Here is an 18502-nt window from a genome sequence, read left to right as displayed (position 1 = left end):
CGCAAAGTGCTTGACTGGCGCGCTATGCATGACCGACGCATGTACTTAAAACTACATGCAACCCAGGCGCCATCCCAAGCCAGAAAACCTGACGAGGTCGGATGACTTGCAGAAGCTACGAATTCAACCCCGCTGAAACTGAGTATGAGCTAAAAGGTCATTTCGTCATCTAGCCCCACTACAGTAGCAGCGAAGGTTAGCGCGCCAAGATACCTAACATCTCTCTAAGAGGACTTCCAGTGACCTGAGAAGCCTAATAAGGCGCCCCTCTTCCATCGAAGCACGCGACACTGGGGAAGTCTCAAGAGAATTTCTCGTCAATAGTGCTAGTAAGAATAGGTACGGAATCAGTTTTCATGCGAACAAGAGTGTATGCAGGAAGTGTCCTCTTTTGAGAGAGGCCGCAGCCATGGGCCGTCTCAGAACTCCAGCACGGTCGTGGCAGAGTGGCAGCCTAGCCGCACCCAGCATTCATACATATATTAGACGCCACCATCCACCATCCCGATCTGTTTGGGCCGGCGCTTGCCAGGCCCAGAGGAAGCGCCAGCATTGGGAAGACGCCTCGGGGGTCGGCCGGGAAAAGAGAGGGGCCAATGTTTGTCCTCGGGCATTGGGCTCTCATGGGATGACGCCTTTTATTGTCTAAAAAGACACTTGCCGTACAAGACAGAAAGCGACGGGCAACACACCCGAAGCTGTCTGCCGTCACCAATCAGCCACAAATGTGACTTCCCGAATGGGCTTAATGCTGTGTATTTGTATGAAAGTCACTTCACGCGGCTCACGTAAAGCACGGCTATCTGTACCCCTCGATACCTACCCATCGCCACAGGGCTTCTTCATCCGGCAATGCAGGTTCAGCCAAGCATCCAGGACGACCCTTGTAACAGTGAGGGGAAGCGCAGACTGATTGACGACATCACAGCGCAAGTCACATCGTTTGGAGCGCCCCCGTGTAGAATCGCCGGGTCTTCGTATTGCTTTGGCTGAGGAATTCGCGATAACCGCCCAAGATAGCGTGTCAAGGTCCCCAGCTGACCGTGAAGACATCGCCATCGATGCCATCGATGTCATGGGGCTTGCCGACTGCGAGCTAGCCATGCCGGAACCGCAGCTGCTCAAAAGCGCATCTTCAAATTCCATGTAAAGCTACGCCGATGAACCAGGACCCCAGATATCAAAGCCTCCATCCCTCGTGTGTGCGATATGCCGTCGCAGATCCATGCAAGTTTTGGAAGTACAAAGGGAACCCGAGGAGTCAAAAGCACGCCCTGCCCAAATAGACACCTTAGTCGAAGAGACCGAAACCCATGTCCTCGTCTGACTCCTCCTTCTCTGCAATGATTGTTAGCGCCGTGGTTGTAGCGACGGATCTGAAGCCGACAAGGGGAGAACTGACCCTCTTCCTTGGCCTCCTCCTTGGCCTCCTCGGCAGCAGCGCCACCAGCAGCAGCAGCGCCGCCAGCCGCGGGGGCGGCAGCGGCACCGCCGCCGGAGCCGACGGCAGAGAGAAGGTCCTTCACGTCCTTGCCCTCGAGAGCCTGCAATGCAACAACATCCCAGTCAGCCATCACATCAACCCGAACCCCCTTCGTCCGTCTCGAATCGCGTGTCTTCGGTTGTTCGTACCTTGGCGAATAATTGGGCCCAGATAGGCTCAACATCGGCGACGTTAGCGGCCTTGATGAGGGTCTGGATCTTGTCGGCCTGTCCTGAGCGTTAGCGTTCCGTCCTTCTCATCCAGACCCCGCGCACATCGCCCGAGCTTCGAAGAAGTGCTTTCTCACAGTGACCTCAACGCCGTCGTCGGCGAGGATCAGCGCCGCGTACGACGTCGCAAGCTCAGCGGTAGACATTGTGAATGTGGTTTGTCGAGGCGCAAGGTGCTGAGACTCGAGAGGACTTTTGTCGTGGAATGTGAAGGTCGAGCTTGAAATTCACGAGAGCGAAAAATAATTAGTTGTGGGCGATTCGAAAAGAGAATAGCGTGGCCCTACAGCTGGCGGCTGTGGATGACAAGCAGCCAGCTGGCACCGCCTGCCAGTAAGAGGCACCTCAAAAGAACAATGCGCAGCACTTCTGATTGGTGTAATCTACCGGAGACAGAGCGCCTCAAAGCCAAGCAGCGCTGGGACATATCCCTGAGAGCACCCCTTGTAAACCTCCCCCACCATCCAGCTCCCCACCACGCGGGCCACTGACGTCGGGAGCAGGGACCCATGGGCAGAGTTGATTCGACCATTTTCATAGCTTTCTCAACTCCCGTACAAACAAGCAACCGATACACCAATTTACTCCGTGCCCGACTTTTACAATTTTCTCTTCTTGTTGACCGGGCATTCCGATTCAGCCTCGTAAGTTCCCTCGCCTCGTGGCCTCCTGTGCTGGCCTTTGGTGGCGCAAAGCGGCCGGCTGCAGATCGGCCTCGAGACTTCGGTCCGGTGGAAGGCGAACACCTTGTCAAAAGGCGTAATAAAGCCGTATCCCCTCCATCAATGCCTCGCCAATTACCCGTGCACTGCTTTTTATCACCGACACTCGCTCGTTCCTACTAAACCCCCCTCCCACGAGCAACCACTCATCACTGTGCCAAAGATGGAGACGCCGGCTATGCCAATGCCCAATGACGCGCGCGAGCGCCAAATCTTGGACAAGCTCATATTTATCCGCGACGAACTGCTGCTTCTAAAGATGGACCGCACAAAATACATCAGGACTCAGGATGTCATGGTGCACTATGATGAGCTGTTGGAACAGGTCAGGCAGCTGAACGAGATTCGAAAGGGCGAGCACAAAGGGGAGAACCGACGTAAGCGGACGGCAACTCCGGAGGTACTCCCAGACAACCGTACACTAATAACCGTAACAGTGGATAAGGTCCTCGAGAGCTGCTTCCAGCTCATCTCCCTCTTCTTCATGACTATCGGGCGGACAACCGAGGCGCCGGCTGCGTATGCGCTGACGTCGACCATCAAGCGGCTACTAGACCACCTCACCGAAGCCAGGCTCTTCTCGCCCAAGGACCTCAATAGCATAGCACACACCCTCGGAAGGCTCGACGTCATCCTCAAAAACGCCGATTCGGAGCATTCGCCATATCTAGTTGAGCTACTGGCAAATAGGGAGGAGCTTTGCAAGAGAATGCTGGTCGATCTGCGGAAGCAACTAGACCAGCTTGAAGAGCCGTTGCAGGCCATTTACGAGAGACTTATCTCCATAATGAGGTCCATGTCGCTTGCGAACACCAAGCCAAAGGTAACGACTCCGAAGCCCAGCCGGGGCCGCATGATGCTGACGCATAGCATAGTTCTCTACCACAGAGGTCCAGAAGCTAAAAGCAAAGCTCAAGGAGATTGACGAATCCAGAGTCAATGCCAAGTTCGTGGACAAGGAGGGCAGGGAGCTTCGCGGAAGCGACGTTGTGGCAGAGTTACTGGGACGGTGCTTGGCTTGGTCAGACATCGTGCTGGAGAGGTTAGTTATCTTACCCACGTGCGCGGCACCACCACGGCACCATCATGATAGCTAACACCGCCCGACCGCAGGAAGGGAGTGATCCCCGAGAGCTTCAGATCCAAGTATGATGTCCTCATCGGCATCCGCAACGACCTCGAGAAGCTGTCCATCACGCAGGCCTGGTCCCTGCGTGAGACGGACCTCTACGACTTCCAGCGCCAGCTCGACAAGATTGACGAGGAGAGGGTGGACGGGAACTGGCTCGACCAGGACGGCAAACCGGCCGAGCTATACGTCCAGCGAACGCTGCTGTACCTCATCCGGCGGAGCTACGGCTACATTTACTATCTGATGAACTCGTCCGAGCCCGTTTCGGAGGCGTTGCTGCCCATCTACAACCAGCTTCAGACGCTGAAGCGGTGTCTTGTTGAGGTGAAGAATTCTGGGGGGGTGGGGTCGGTTAGGGAGCTTTATCCGTATAGCATGAAGGTGTGTTTATTTTTCTTGCCACACTGGGGTCTCGCCTGCTGCAGATTGCTGACTGACTCGATTTGGCCGCTTCAGCTAAACTCCATCGACAACATGAGGGTAGACGGCAAGTTCATGGTTGGCAACGATATCCCCGAGGGCCAGGGAAGCGTCAGCGAGCTCTTGGCCGAGTGTTTCGACCTCAGCTATGAGTTGAGAGTGGCGGCGGAGGAACTTGAGGATCAGGACCGTGATTCTCCAGCTCCCGATCCTGCCGCTGCTCAATCAACGACTGAGGGGAGCTAGAGGTGAAGGGCGGGAAAGGCATCTGAACGAGTGTATTAGTTTCATGCGGCGTTTTTGTGTGAGCCAGTTTTACCACACAGCGGGGCATTTTGACATATATGGCGGCAACGCTGGTTTGCAGTTCCACGAGGATGGGCATGCTGGGAGGAGATAATTTTGATATTCGGTTTGTATTCAGCAATGTCTTCTAATCCACTTTGTTACCTTCCTCGCTTCGTGCCTCCAAATCGCCTCTTAACTTGCCCTCCAACCGGGAGTTATTTCTTCACTGGGTTCCGGAACGCGCACAGAAGCGGCCACATCTGAGCCTAATAGGTTACACATAACCTCAGTAAGCAAAACCGGCCCGGTAGTAGGGTGACTAGGAGAGGGGGAAAAAAGGGAAAAGAAAAACACCCACATTTTCAACATCCCATACCCCGGACTTGGCGTATATGTCCTTCTTAAGGATCTCCTTGATCTCCTCCCTGCTCTCGGCGACAACGACGATGGTGCTGCCGGCGAAGCTGAACTTTGACGGGTCGTCGCCCTGGGGGACCTCGTTGAGCACGGCGCCGCCCATCTGGTACAGCCCCGAGTCCAAGGCGGGTTTGAGGCCGTCAAAGTGTTGGCTTTTAAGGGGGGGGAAAACCGTCAGTAACTCAAGCTGATTGGGATGGCAACGGAAACTTGTGGGGGTGGAGGCAAACTCACGCGCGCACCTCCATTCTCTTGCCGTGCACGCCGGGGAAATCGGGGATCACGACGAGCCACTCGAATTTCTTGGCTGCTGGGGTTTCCGTCGCCATGGTGCTGCGCTGGATTACGGTTGCGGGTGAGGGTGGGGGGATCTTGGGGAGGCGGAGGAGAGCGTTGCTGCTTCGCGAGGGTGAGCTAAAAGGGCGGTAATGAGAGAGACGCAATACTCTGGTGGAGAGATTGCGCAGGTGTGAGGCCATAGGACGGGCGAATTGCACGACAGTGAGATGGATATCAGAGGGTTAAGCGATATGTAAGTGCGGTTCCTCGGCCGGACGATTTAGTATGTCCGATCGGATGACCAGTAACCAAAGCGGCAAATTGACGGGCGATTGAGAGCCGATACGGAGGAGGCGGGAAACCGTTGGTACGGCGTCGTCAACGGGCCCCAATGGCCCTGTAATACGCTGGAGGTGCGGGGGCCGCTATACCGGGAATGTCACATCGTATGCTTCATTTCGCCAGAGCCGGCCGATGTTCTTCTCATAATGGGACATGCTCCAGAGGTGTCAAAAGAAGGGCGCATGGTTTCCAAGTTTTCCACGCGCCCTTGACAAACATCGGGCTGTGAACCATGCGAGATTGTTGCACAAGATTCCTAGCTATTGAGAATCTTGGTCGGGAGGGGTCAGATAATCCCCGCAAAACACCACGCCAAAGTCAATACCCACCGCCCAACGCTATGATCTCGGAATCAAGATTGAAAACGAGACAGAAACTGAGCGGTTCAACTGCTCGTATCTTTAAACCTGACCCGCGTAGAGCGACTGCCTACGGGAACCCAGCCGTACCCAACCTCCCTTACCCGCGCAACCGCCCCTGTGACCATGTCCTCCTAGTTCACCACCAGCACGGCGCTAGGTGTTAGCCCAGCTTCTGCAAGAGTCTGCCCAAAGTCGACTCCGGCCTCGAACGTCTTCCTGGGAAAGGTCGTTGAGAAGCTTGTGATGGGGGACCCGACTTCTGCCTCGATTTGCTGGGCGACTTCGAAAAGTGTCGTCTCGCTGGGGTACGTCTTGAGGAGGTTCCCTTTCTTAGTCTGGAGCCTTAGGCGTGCAACGGCGGCGTTGGACCCAGATGCTGGAGCCGCTGCTGCTGCTGCAGCCGCCGGAGCGGCCGGCGCGGTCTGAGCCCAAGGCGATCTGCCCTCTCGCAGAGCTTTAGCCTCCTCCTCCTTCCGCCGACGCTCCGCCCTGTCGGCCTCGATTTTGGCTTTGATGCGCTTCTTCGCCTCAAGATCTTCGAGCTTCTCCTGGCGCTTCTTGGCTGCCTCTTTGATCTGCTCCTTACGCTGAAGCTCCTCCTTGATGTCCTGGGACTCCTTGGTAGACTTCATGCGAATTTGCTGCGAGAATTGGTGAGTGCATGTCGATAATGCATCAAGAAATGCAAATGCCAAACCGTACCTCATTCCGCCGAGCTTCTTCCTTGTCTTTGGCCGCCTGGCTTTCCCGCTTCTCCTTGAGCTTCTGGCGAAGCTCTTCGAGTCTGGCTTTCTTTTCCTCCTCGGTCAGCGGCGCAATCTCCTCAGTTGACTCTGAGAAGTCGGTATGATCACTGCAACGGGCGTCAGTTTGAAGCATGCGGGCGGCAGGGGGCGGAAACCGACGTTTTAGAGGCATGGAAGGACGCCTGGTCATGGTTTCTAAACCTCTTGCCGCACTCGTTGCAAACGAGCGACATGGCAGTCTCACCGGTGGGCATGGAGGGACCGGCCTGCTCCTCGGGCCCGGCGGCGGCGGCGGCCTGGCTAGCTTGCAGCTCCTCAAGAGGCTTATCTTGGTTCTCCTCAAGCCAGTTCAAGGCCTGCTGCACTGTGTTGCGTGTTAGTATTTGTAGGTGTCATCGGGAAATGTGTTTACTGACATCCTCCAGTCTTCTTGACGGCGAGCTCGGCACGGGCCTGCTCAAAGCCCATCTCGAGCAGAAGATCGATATCTGACTTGGTCATCTTGATATCACAAGAGTAATCGTGGTAAATCGCAAGGACTGTAGCGGGGCCTAAGCAGGCCGGATTCGTTGGCTGCGATCGACCTAGTTTGAGAAGAAGAGGTTTTGGCGGGGGCGACTGGTCCCAAGACTGCTGTCGTGGCACTGCTCTAAAAGACGGGAATCAAGAGGATGAATTTAAGTTTTGAGAATAATCCTAAAACGAGGTGCTGTTTCGTCCCGCTAGCATTCTAACCTAACGACCTACTTCCCGCTGGATTACCAGGTGATCTCAAGTGGTTCCCAGCGGCTGTTCAGAGCTTCGCTCGCCCCCAAGTTCAGCGTTTGAGGCCCGCCTTCTAGGCTGGCAAGCGCACGTCATTGGCACTTTTGGCAGCAATGCTTTGCTCGATGCTGATTGGCTTCAGCTTTCGTCTCCAAGTCCCGTGCAAGGGTTCGGTTGCTCTGTTCATCCGCGGCGAATTCCGCCTCGGCCGGGTCGGGTCAATCGTCACTAGGAAAAGGCCGGGCCCCACAGGGTTGCGCTGTTCCATTGTTTTGCGCTGGGGCTGTTGCGCTGTAAGATCAGCACGGGCCCACGAACCTGGGTCCCCTAGCAGCGCACTGGGCAACCTGGCCAGCTTTGCCGTCAGCGTGCTCCGTTGAATGTCGTAAGACCTGACAACACTCCTACCGTGGGATCCCATTCTGCGACAGGTTTCGCTGCTTGGCCGCTCGTTGCCCTTCTTCCAGCGCCACCGCCGAGCGCCAACACAAGCTACTTTTTCGAGCATCCGCCTGCCCGGAAAGCTTCCCTTGTTTTCGCCCCAACTGCGCAATCCCGTCGGTCCTGTTCCGCTCCCTGTCGAGCCCGCAAACGATTCTTACGTCGATCCAAAACTCGCCCTCCCGCTGCAAGTTTGCTAGTTCAGCCACCATGTCCGTCGAAATCGACCCCCTGGAGCTGGGCTTCCGCAGTATGTTGTCCTCGATTACCGTGCTTTCCTAGTCCACCGCTCGGCTAACCGGTCAGGGCCCTTTACTGTGGAGGTTGCGCAGATCCTCAAGATCAAGAACCCCAACACTGCGCCCGTCGCCTTCAAGGTATTGCCTGGGAGCACCCGGTTCCCCTATCCCACACTCTGCTGACGGACTGCAGGTCAAAACCACAGCTCCTAAGCAGTACGTTCGCGACCCGCAAGTGTCAGTCCGAGGCGTACTAACCGGTTAGGTACTGCGTCCGACCAAACTCGGGCCGCATCGAGCCCGGACATGACGTCGAAGTGTCGGGTTAGTCGTCGAGTCCCTCCCGCCCAACTCGCCCCGGCTGGTGCTGACCTCCCGCAGTTCTACTGCAGGCGATGAAGCAGGAGCCCCCGCTCGATGCCCGCTGCCGCGACAAGTTCCTCGTTCAGTCTGTTACCATCACCGGAGACAAGGAGTTCACAAATGTGACACAGATTGTGGGTCACGCGATCCAGATCTTGTCGATGGGATACTGATTGGGTTCTGCAGTGGGATTCAGTAGAGAAATCGGCAATCCAGGAGAAGAAGATCCGGGTGTCTTGGCTCCCGCCTGCGGACGAGGGACGCTTAGAACCTGTCGCTACACCCGTCCGGCGATCGCTTACCAATGGGGTTCGTGGTTACCCTCGGTCTCTTTTGTACTGATAATCGAAGCGACCAGCTAACAGTCACAGGGCGATGGCACCCCCGATACCGCCCCCCCGGCATACTCGTCCCCGAACGAAGATACCATCGTCGATGAGACCGCTCTTATGTCACAGCCCGAACCGAAGGAGCTCAAGGAAGAGCCCGACGCCACTCAGGCGACGGCATATTCAGTCCCCGCAGTGGCGTCGACCGTCAAGTCAGCAGCTACCGATAGATATCAGGAATTGAAGGACAAGCTCGCCAAGGCAGAGGCGACGATTGCTTCGCTGAGGGACGAGGCTACGAGTGGCCTGAGACAGCGGAAGGCTGCCAGCTCGGAGGAGAAGAGCTCGGCGCCACGCCCGGAGCTCGCCCAGGCCCAGCGGCAAGGCACAGAGGGCGTCCCTGTGCAGATTGTGGCCCTTCTCTGCCTCACCAGCTTCCTCTTGGCGTACTTCTTCTTTTAAGGTCGTTTCGTCTACTTGTTGCCCTGACAGCGCCTGAATTTTCAACCACACTCCTTGTGACAGGGATCAAACGCACTCGGCCCCCCAGAAGCAGACCGGTGTTCGTTGTGTTATGGATAGACGTGCCTGATACGTTTTTGTTTGTGCAGCTAGGCTGGTGTCTTGGTTGGAGCGACGGAACGGGCCCCGGAACGAACAATACCACGTGTGAGAGGAAGTGAGGTGGCTTACGATATATACGTAATTGCCCCGTGTTCTTGGACGGGGGAGCGCATGTCCTGCCTTTTTTTCCTTTGTTGTTGTTTTTTTTGTTATTTTACGTTAATTCATTTTTATATTTGTTTTCATCCTTTACTCTCTGGTGAATTGATATTGACGTCTTTTGCGTTCAGGGACTGGGAGCCTCTTTGTTGTACTTTAATCCTGTGATACTGTCTCCCTAGCGATATGAAGGAACCACGTCCATAATCTCACGGCTACTGAGGGATACATCCTCTTCAGTCGAGCCACGTGGTTCCGGGAGTTTTTTTTTATAATGTGTATTGTACAATTGACGTGCCACGGCACCGTGGAGCCTCTGTGCTTGATGACGGGGCATGGCGCTGTCCAACACACCTTAGCCCCTTGCAGCAACCCCTGTCAACTTATCCCTTGGCTCTCTGTAATACAATTGCCCCTGACGAAAGATTTCGAACGGCATGAAAAGAGATTAAGGGGCACCGAGACAAATTCAATCTCTACGTTGATATGTACAGCTTCGAATTATCTAAAACTTCTATGGACATTTTTGGTCGAGGACAGTCCGGAATGTTGGGGTGGTGTCTACAACTTTGACTTAGTTTCCTGCTTCTGCATTGTCTCGGCAACAATGCGGCGCTGGATCTTGCCGGTCGCCGTCTTGGGCATAACATCGGTAAAGTAGACCTAAAGAGAGGAATTAGTTACTCCACTGTTCTCGAAGAGACCGGCAGCAAAATGAATGAGCACGCACCTTCTTGGGCACCTTGAACTTGGCTAACTTCTCAGCCACCCACTGCTTCAGCTCCTCCTGGCCCAGCCTGTGTCCGGCTTTCAACACTACCGCCACCCCGATATCCTGCCCGTACATGTCATCGGGAATGGCGAAGCTCACGGCCTCTGACACGGCGGGATGCCGTGTGAGCACATTGTCCAGCTCGATGGGCGAGATCTTCTCGCCGCCCTTGTTGATCAGCTCCTTGATGCGTCCGGTAATGACGACATAGCCGTCCTCGTCCTTCTTGCCCTGGTCGCCGGTGCGGAAATAGCCGTCCTTGGTAAACGAAGACTTGTTGGCCTCGGGGTTGTTGAGGTACCCCCGCGTGACGTTCTCCCCGCGGATGCAGATCTCACCCTCTTTGCCCTGGGGTACCGGGTTGCCCGCGTCGTCGAGGATGACGACTTCGACACCCTGGCCTAGGCCGACCGTGCCGGGCTTGCGCTTGCCAGGAGGCAGAGGGTTGGAGGTCATCTGGTGGGCTGCTTCGGTCATGGCGTAGGCCTCTAGAACGGGGGCGTTATATGTCTTCTCCAGAGCGTGGAAAACCGTCGGCGAGAGGGGAGAGGAGCAGGAGCGGATGAAGCGGATTTTGGGCAGGGGGTTGGGGGCTGGGTTCTTGAGGAGAATTTGGTGGATGGTGGGCACGGCCGTGTACCAGTTTGCTTGGTGGGTGATGAAGTCGCGCCAGAAGTCGGACGCTGAGAATTTAGGAGGGACAACCATTGAGCCGCCAGAAAGCAAGGGAGCAAGGAGGCCGCAAAGAAGTCCGTGGACGTGGAACAGGGGCATGACTAACATGGTTCGGTCGGCGGCGGTGAGCTGGTAGGTCTGCTGGATGTTTGCCATGGTCCTGGTCAGGTTCCGGTGGGAGAGGGGCACGACCTTGGGTCTCGAAGTGGTGCCGCTGGTGTGCAGGACCAGGGCGATGTCCTCGGGCTCAGGTTTCAACACCGGCTGTTTACCCTTGCCCTGAAGTTGGCCGAGTTCCTTGACGTCGAGGGCGATCTCCATTTTAGCTGCATCCCAGTAGCACTCGGCGATGGCGGCATTGAACTTCTGTGCCGCCTTTACTGCCGGACTCGCCTTCTGATAGGCACCTCTGGGGACTAGGACGATGGCCGATTTGACATCCTCGATGTAGAACTCGAATTCATCTTGCTTGTAGGCAGGGTTCAAGGGCGCAGCGATGGCGCGCTGCCAAGATGCGGCTAGAAAAGAGACGATAAATTCGTAGGAGTTGACGGTGGCAATCGAGACCGGAGATCCTTTAGCAATGCCGACTGCAGCGAGCTTCTGCTGGAACGAGGCCACCTCGGAGGTCAGGTCTTTGTAGGTGATAGTCAAGGCTTGGGGCTGAGAGGGCACGATGACGGCCACGGAATTGCTTGCGCCTTTGATGGCGGATTGGAGGGTCAAGCTGCCAGTGGCCATGACGTCTGTGACGGCAAGCAGTGTCGTGTGCTGGTCAAATCGTTGAGGCGGATGGGGGAAGGATGCGGGAATCACAACTTTGGCTGATAGCAACTGATCAATAATGGGCAGACGCTCAAAAATGGCAGGCTTAAGCCTAACGTCACGGAAGAAGTGCAATTGGTATCTGACCCCAATACAATGGTACCTTTATGTGAGTAATAGATGATCGACCGAGTGTTGAGAGGGCTCCGAGCTTGACGCTACCCTGTGATTGTGTCATCCGAGCCACACTTGAGACAAGTGGGTCTGTCCGGCAATCCCCAGTGTTGGCCAGCTACCCTTATATCCCAGACTCGAAGAGCTGTCTATCAATGCCTAGCTTACTAAAATTGGCCATACTGATCTTCGCTCGGGGCAAGAAGACGCAGCAGCGGCAGTCCATAGTTTGGATAAGAACGAAAGGGACCGTCGCTGCGTGTATACCATCTCTTCTTCGCTTCATCTGGGCGTTGGGAAGCCCGTGCGCTCTGTGTGTTGCAAGCCCCAGGACCGAACTCGTAAACTACATTATTCCCGAACCGCTATAATCTTACGTAGTAGCCGAGGTAAAAGACTAAGAGGAACGTAGAATGAAATAAAGAAGAAAGAAGAAGAAGGAGAAGAAGAAAGAAAACAGGCTTGTCCATGTAGTCACCGCTGAGGTTGTAGATATCTAGCTGTATGCAGAGCTTCCGTTCTGACCGGTCAGTATAAGCGTTATGAATAAGCCATATGTGTGATAACTGAATAAAAGCATGATATCTAGGTATTGGGGGATAAGAAACGAAGAACCCAGCGCAATACTCTGCGTTGACGTGGCCATATGAAACCGAACAAGCTTTATAAACAAAGCTCTCGAATTATATCGACTAAACGTTGTAAACAGACGCTGCATGAATTCATAATGAACCCATGCTCCCGACTGAGCAGAGATGGAGCTGCCTTGCCAGTTTCCACTGCCCCGGATCCCGTCGCTGCTGTGTTCTGGTGGGGCATCGCATGGGTCATCCGATAAGATAAGGATTTCAAGTCGCGCGACCCAAGCGATGGTTGCCTCTTGTATTCCATGAACCACGATTGAACACTGAAGCAGCACAGCCCCGGCAACATGTCGTCAAAGAGGTACGCCTTTGTCCCGATGGACGATGAGCCTGCTGGGATGGATAGAAAACACGACAAGAGGGACCGCAAACGCGACCGGTCTCGCGATCGGTCAAGGTCACCACGCCGACACAAAAGCAGACGCCACGATGGCGACGATACTTCCCGCCGCCGCTCTCGATCGCCGCGGAACGAAAGCAACAGCGGTTCCAAGACAAGTAAGGGGGATTCAAGGCGCGAGGATCCCAAGATGGCCGACCTGCGGCTTAAGTCTCGCCAGGGATATCTTGCAAAGAGAGAGGCCGAGAAGCTCGCCCTATTACGGAAGCAGGTTGCAGAGGAGACGGCCGAGCTGAGGTCAGGTGTGCGTCTGACCGAGCGGGAGAAGGCCGAGTTCGCCAAGAACCGCGAGATTCTGCGCCTTGCCGAGGAACGGGCCCGTATCGACGACTACCAAGACGGTTATCGCCTGCCTGATCAGTACGGGGTGGACAGCAAGAAGAAGGAAGATGCTCTCTACAAGCGCCACGTCGAGAGGGACGAGTTCGGCAACGAGAAACACATCACCGAGTACGAGGAATGGGAGCGGGAGCAGACGGTCAAGGCGAAGGCGCAAATCCAGAGCCGTGAGCGTGAGGACGATGGGGAATACGACTTTCTGCTGGACGAGGACGCTATCACCTTTGTCCGCGACGCCGCTAAATATGCACAACCAAACGATGGCTTGACACAGGAGCAAAGGATTCTGAAAGAGAAGATCGACGCAGCCGAGAAGGCACACAAGACCATTCAGGAGGTTCGGAAGAGTCTGCCCGTGTATGCGTATCGCGACGCTTTCTTGGATGCCCTCAAGGAGTACCAGGTCCTGATCCTGGTTGGTGAAACTGGGTCGGGCAAGACCACGCAGATCCCCCAGTACCTACACGAGGCCGGCTACACCAAGGACGGCATGAAGGTGGCCTGCACGCAGCCGCGCCGAGTCGCAGCCATGAGCGTTGCCGCCCGTGTTGCTGACGAAATGGGCGTCAGAGTCGGGCACGAAGTCGGTTACTCGATCCGGTTCGAAGACTGCACCAGTGACAAGACCATCCTCAAGTACATGACAGATGGTATGCTTTTGAGGGAAATGGTCACATCGCCGACGCTCGAAGATTACTCGGCCATCATGATCGACGAGGCCCACGAAAGGACAGTACACACAGACATTCTGCTAGCACTGATCAAGGATCTCACTCGCGCCAGGCCAGAGTTGAAGTTGATCATCTCGTCCGCAACCTTGAACGCCGAAAAGTTCAGCGCATACTTTGACGATGCGCCTATTTTCAACGTGCCCGGCCGCGTGCACCCGGTCGAGGTTTACTACACGTCGGCGCCGGAGAGCAACTATCTCGAAGCCAGTCTGGTGACAGTTTTTCAGATCCATGCGACGCAACCCGAAGGCGGCATCCTCGTTTTCTTGACCGGCCAAGAAGAAATCGACCGCGCATGCGAAAGAGTAGAGGAGATCAAGCGGAAACTGGGAAGCCGAGTACCTGAGATCATTGCCCTGCCTATTTACGCAAACATGCCGTCCGAGTTGCAGGCAAAGATCTTCGAGCCCACGCCTCCTAAAGCGAGGAAAGTCGTTTTCTCAACGAATATCGCCGAGACCTCGCTGACTATCGACGGCATTGTCTATGTCATTGATTGCGGCTACGTGAAGGAGAACACCTTTAGTCCCGTCGGAACCACCGGGCAGTCGACCCTGGCGGTGGTGCCGTGTTCGAGGGCGGCAGCAAACCAGCGGATGGGCCGAGCCGGACGTGTACGGCCCGGCAAGTGCTTCCGCTTATACACAAAGTTTGCTTACCTTTCCGAGATGGATGAGTCGCCGACGCCTGAAATTCAGAGGACATCGCTGTCCAGCGTCGTCCTGCAGCTGAAGGCGCTCGGCATAGACGATCTCCTCGGCTTCGATTTTCTCGACCCCCCACCGACAGAGCTCTTGATCAAGTCGCTCAACATGCTCTACGCGCTGAGCGCGCTAAACAGCGCCGGCGCCCTGACCCGGGTCGGGAGGCAGATGGGCGAGTTCCCAGCAGAGCCCATGCTGGCCAAGGCGCTCATTGCAGCGACCCAAGAGGGTTGTGTGGAGGAGGTGCTGACCATCGTCTCGATGCTCGGCGAGGTCGCCACCCTCTTCTTCCGGCCGAAAGACAAGAAGGTGCACGCCGACAGCGCGCGGGCCCGCTTCACAGTCAAGGACGGCGGCGACCACATCACGCTGCTTAACGTTTACAATCAATGGGTCGACGCCGACTACTCGCCCATCTGGGCCAAGGAGAACTTTCTGACGCAGCGGTCGCTGACGCGGGCGCGTGACGTCCGGGACCAGCTGGCCAAGCTGTGCGATCGCGTGCTGGAGGGGTCGACATCGTCGTGCGGCGGCATCTCGAACATGCAGCCCATCTTGAGGGCACTGACGTCGGCGTTTTTCCTGAACGCGGCACGCCTGAACCGTGGCGGGGACGGGTACCGCACGCTCAAGAATAACATCACGGTGTATGTGCATCCCAGCAGCGTGGTCAAGTCGATTGACCCGCCGCCGAGGGTGATTATCTATCACGAACTGGTAGTAACATCGCGCGAGTACGTGCGGTCAGTAATACCCATTGAGGCGAAGTGGCTTTCTGAGTTCGGTGGACATTACTATGATAAGAAGGATGTCGAGCTGTTAGAGGCGAAGAAGCTGCCCAAGGAGAAGAAGCACTAGGCTGTATACCCGGGGAAGTAGCTAATTGAATAAGAAACACCCCTATAAGCTCGTTAAGATGGTAATTTGAGGTATAAGTAAGGATTGCCAACTTCCAGCCTAAATAAAACAATTCTAACTACACTCTTGTTCTTCTTCTCTTCCTAGAAATGTTGGGTGGTTGGGTATACTATAGTTATACTACCAATCCGGATATACGGTAGATAAGGTACCTGGTTCGCTAAACTTGGGGCTCCAAACACGGCTGGACCCCCACCTTTTCCGCACTCTTCAGTGGCTCCTTTAGCTCGACTTCCGGCCTTGCGAGCAAGGCTGAGCTTCTGTCCTCTGGTTACTTAGCCAGAGCGGTTTGTCGGCAAGCTGTAAGGTCCTCGCCCACGACAAGAAATTAATAGGTGTAGATTCAGAGATTCAGATCTTCACCATGGCGGCGCCGCCTCCGCAGCCGCCGGCGCGTAGCGGCATGTCGCTGTACGCAAACCTGCTCGATTCAGGAGACGGCTCGGCCTCCATCTCGCGCGACCCCGTGTTATTCAAGGACGAAGCCAAGGACGACACCCCAGCGAAGAAGGCCATAGATCCAGGTATGTACTTGCACAGCGCAGAATTGCCTGGGCAAGCCATTAATGAGTATATTCTAGCCCTGCGGTTTCAACCTATACGCCGACCTCAGGTCAAGCAACCAAATAAACCAAAGCCAACCTTTCCCAAGGCGCCACCCACCATCCCGGCCGGAGCAGCGGCGGTAAGCGGAAATGCAGCGGCACCTGCGCAGCCCCGCAGCAAACTCGCTGACTGGGCTGCTACCGAAGAGGACGAGTACCTCTACGGCACTGGCGAGAAGCGCCAGCGCGGCGGGCGCAGGAAGAAAAAGAAGAAGGCCGAGGATATGCCGCTCGAGACAGACTGGGACGAGATCTACGACCCGGCACGACCGACAAACGTGGAAGAGTATCTCCGCAGCGAGGAGCGCATACGGGAGGTACAGGAGTGGAAAGCGGCGCTGTACGCCCATCGGCGGCAGCGAAGGAGATCAAGTTCCGGTAGCGATATGCGCAGTGATGAGGAGGAGGACCGAGGGCGGACGGGGAGTAAGCTGCCCTGCTTGAGGAAATATCATGCTCTATTCGATGCTAATCGGCTGGACAGACCAATTCGCGCCTCCAGCATCCCTCACCTTTGCCCCGCCTCCACCATCACCACCCCGTGCGGTTGCCACCATCCCCGACGATGCCACTGGCGACGATGCGTACGCTCGCCGGCTGGCAATGGCGGGTATGGCAGCACCACCTCCAGCAGCGTCACCGACCCCTCCCCCACCACCACCTCCTCCTCCTCCGCCGCCGCCGCCACCCCCTGGATCCGAACCAGCAGCTCCCCCACAAACAACCACCAACGCCGCCACCATCTCTCGCGCGCCAGTCCGCTACGAAGCGCCCCCAGTCCCGGCAGGATCCGCCGCCGAGATGGACCTCGACACCGACGAAGAGGAAGAAGAAGACGACGGCGAGGTAGATTACTCTGCGATCCCGTTGCCGCCCTCGAACCCGGACGCCTCCCGCAGCGAAGCCAGATCCACGCGGCCCGGCCAAGCGGGCTTCGCCCAGCGGCTCATGGCCAAGTACGGCTGGACCAAGGGCACCGGCCTCGGCGCCTCCCAGTCCGGCATCACGTCGGCGCTGCGCGTGCAGGTCGAGAAGCGGCGCCGGCGGCCCGACTCGGAAGGCGGCGGGTTCGCCGAGCCCGGCGGGCGCGGCAAGATCATCGCCCCCAAGCAAAAGCAGCTTGCTGCTGCTGCTGCTACCAAGACAAGCAACGTGGTCGTGCTGCGCAACATGCTCGACAACATGCCCGACTTGGAAGCCGAGATCGAGGCCGGGCTGGGCCAGGAGATTGGGGAGGAGTGCGGGGAGAGGTACGGTAGGGTGGAGAGGCTGTTTATTGATGTCAAGGGCGGCAAGCGGGTGTTTATCAAGTTTACTGATGTGGTGTCGGCGTTGAGGGTAAGTTCTCCCCCTTGTTCTGCCCCCTCCATCCCCCCCCCCCCCCCCCCTGGGGGGGGGGGACCTTCCCGACCTTCCTATTCCATTCACTCGAATATTGAATGACTGTGGCCTAACATTCCGTACTACAGGCTGTTAATGCGCTTGAAGGGAGGATATTCAACGGGAACACAATCGCGGCGGGATTCTACGATGCCGACAAGTTTGAGGATGGGATTTATGATGAATGAGAATCGGGCAAGGTGAACGACTTGGCGCTGGTACATCTGCGTACAAATTATCTGTAAATATTATCTCGCACACGCCATCTGATATACCAAATTGCTGTCTAGGTGACCAAAAATCTCATAGACGTATATCATGCGCGACCTCAATGCGTGCATGGCCAGTTATACACTGTGGTAACCCATGCCGTGAATGCGTAGAGGAGGGGTAGGCAACACGTCTGACAAACTCACAGGAGAGATTCGATCCGTTTCACTACTTCACCCAGGTACGACACCGGACAATTCGACAAAACACTCTGCGCCTATGACTATTACAACGGTTCTAGGAAACTTGATACGGAAATAGACAAACAACAAGTAACAAGTAACACGCAGCACGCAAGATACCCACAACTCCACCTCTTCCACTCATCGGCTGAGTTTTGTCCGCAGTAGTACTAAAACCTTACTTCTGGAGCAACCCAACACGAAAGATCTCCTGGCCCGGGAGCCAATGAAGCCGGATCTGCCACCTTCCCATTGACAACTTGCACACCACCCGCCGCCACGACTGGATGCCTGCGAGTGCCCCCTTCCTCCCTTGCGCCGAACACATTCCAAACAAGTAAAGCGAAGACTGGACGCAAAGGGAGGCTTCGAATCACAGAGATTGGCAGGCAAGGGAAATCGGTTTTTGTTCAGGTGTCTGTATAGAGCGAGATATTAAGTCTATCGGATGGGTTCCGGTTTGTAGTTGTGGCGCGTCATGGCTGTGCTGGCGGCCCAGACCGGCAGCAAAAGAAAAACTCCAGACAGTCCGTATCAAAGAAACTAGAGAGAGTGTGTGATGGGCGGGCTTGAGCCGGCGGTATCCGTGCCAAGACAACCGACTTGCATTGTCCCGACCTAGCAGTAAAAACACCGTAGGACGCCGAGGGGCATGTTTTCCA

At 56.0% G+C, this 18502-nt stretch overlaps 8 protein-coding genes across 8 annotated transcripts; 4 read left to right on the top strand and 4 right to left on the bottom strand.

Annotated features, from left to right (window-relative positions):
* Positions 1 to 1291: 1291 nt before the first annotated feature.
* Positions 1292 to 1859, bottom strand: MFIFM68171_05396 (ribosomal protein P1; the record flags this gene model as incomplete). The annotated part of the gene is made up of 4 exons (XM_071060816.1): positions 1292 to 1338; positions 1403 to 1544; positions 1633 to 1710; positions 1791 to 1859. The coding sequence occupies 4 exons, from the start codon at positions 1857 to 1859 to the stop codon at positions 1292 to 1294; spliced, it is 336 nt and encodes a 111-aa protein (XP_070916917.1).
* A 739-nt stretch (positions 1860 to 2598) lies between these two features.
* MFIFM68171_05395 (uncharacterized protein) lies at positions 2599 to 4233 on the top strand (the record flags this gene model as incomplete). Its single annotated transcript, XM_071060815.1, has 5 exons — positions 2599 to 2812; positions 2873 to 3258; positions 3311 to 3477; positions 3549 to 3948; positions 4024 to 4233. The coding sequence occupies 5 exons, from the start codon at positions 2599 to 2601 to the stop codon at positions 4231 to 4233; spliced, it is 1377 nt and encodes a 458-aa protein (XP_070916916.1).
* Positions 4234 to 4490: 257 nt separating this feature from the next.
* On the bottom strand, positions 4491 to 5021 carry MFIFM68171_05394 (uncharacterized protein; the record flags this gene model as incomplete). Its single annotated transcript, XM_071060814.1, has 3 exons — positions 4491 to 4541; positions 4634 to 4844; positions 4927 to 5021. The coding sequence occupies 3 exons, from the start codon at positions 5019 to 5021 to the stop codon at positions 4491 to 4493; spliced, it is 357 nt and encodes a 118-aa protein (XP_070916915.1).
* A 785-nt stretch (positions 5022 to 5806) lies between these two features.
* MFIFM68171_05393 (uncharacterized protein) lies at positions 5807 to 6922 on the bottom strand (the record flags this gene model as incomplete). Its single annotated transcript, XM_071060813.1, has 4 exons — positions 5807 to 6316; positions 6378 to 6528; positions 6581 to 6785; positions 6838 to 6922. The coding sequence occupies 4 exons, from the start codon at positions 6920 to 6922 to the stop codon at positions 5807 to 5809; spliced, it is 951 nt and encodes a 316-aa protein (XP_070916914.1).
* A 915-nt stretch (positions 6923 to 7837) lies between these two features.
* SCS2 (phosphatidylinositol-binding protein scs2) lies at positions 7838 to 9020 on the top strand (the record flags this gene model as incomplete). The annotated part of the gene is made up of 7 exons (XM_071060812.1): positions 7838 to 7877; positions 7934 to 8004; positions 8060 to 8082; positions 8132 to 8190; positions 8248 to 8363; positions 8416 to 8538; positions 8601 to 9020. 7 exons carry the CDS (start codon positions 7838 to 7840, stop codon positions 9018 to 9020), a joined length of 852 nt encoding a protein of 283 aa, XP_070916913.1.
* Positions 9021 to 9842: 822 nt separating this feature from the next.
* Positions 9843 to 11469, bottom strand: MFIFM68171_05391 (uncharacterized protein; the record flags this gene model as incomplete). Its single annotated transcript, XM_071060811.1, has 2 exons — positions 9843 to 9944; positions 10012 to 11469. The coding sequence occupies 2 exons, from the start codon at positions 11467 to 11469 to the stop codon at positions 9843 to 9845; spliced, it is 1560 nt and encodes a 519-aa protein (XP_070916912.1).
* Positions 11470 to 12598: 1129 nt separating this feature from the next.
* MFIFM68171_05390 (uncharacterized protein) lies at positions 12599 to 15343 on the top strand (the record flags this gene model as incomplete). The annotated part of the gene is made up of 1 exon (XM_071060810.1): positions 12599 to 15343. One exon carries the CDS (start codon positions 12599 to 12601, stop codon positions 15341 to 15343), a length of 2745 nt encoding a protein of 914 aa, XP_070916911.1.
* A 424-nt stretch (positions 15344 to 15767) lies between these two features.
* Positions 15768 to 17576, top strand: MFIFM68171_05389 (uncharacterized protein; the record flags this gene model as incomplete). Its single annotated transcript, XM_071060809.1, has 4 exons — positions 15768 to 15927; positions 15985 to 16434; positions 16493 to 17346; positions 17478 to 17576. 4 exons carry the CDS (start codon positions 15768 to 15770, stop codon positions 17574 to 17576), a joined length of 1563 nt encoding a protein of 520 aa, XP_070916910.1.
* Between the last annotated feature and the right edge of the window lie 926 nt (positions 17577 to 18502).

Source organism: Madurella fahalii (genome assembly GCF_045866475.1).
Source record: "Madurella fahalii IFM 68171 DNA, scaffold_2, whole genome shotgun sequence".
Classification (NCBI taxonomy): domain Eukaryota; kingdom Fungi; phylum Ascomycota; class Sordariomycetes; order Sordariales; genus Madurella; species Madurella fahalii.
The sequence above is the reverse complement of the archived record's forward strand: the minus strand, read 5'-3'. Positions and strand labels throughout refer to the sequence as shown.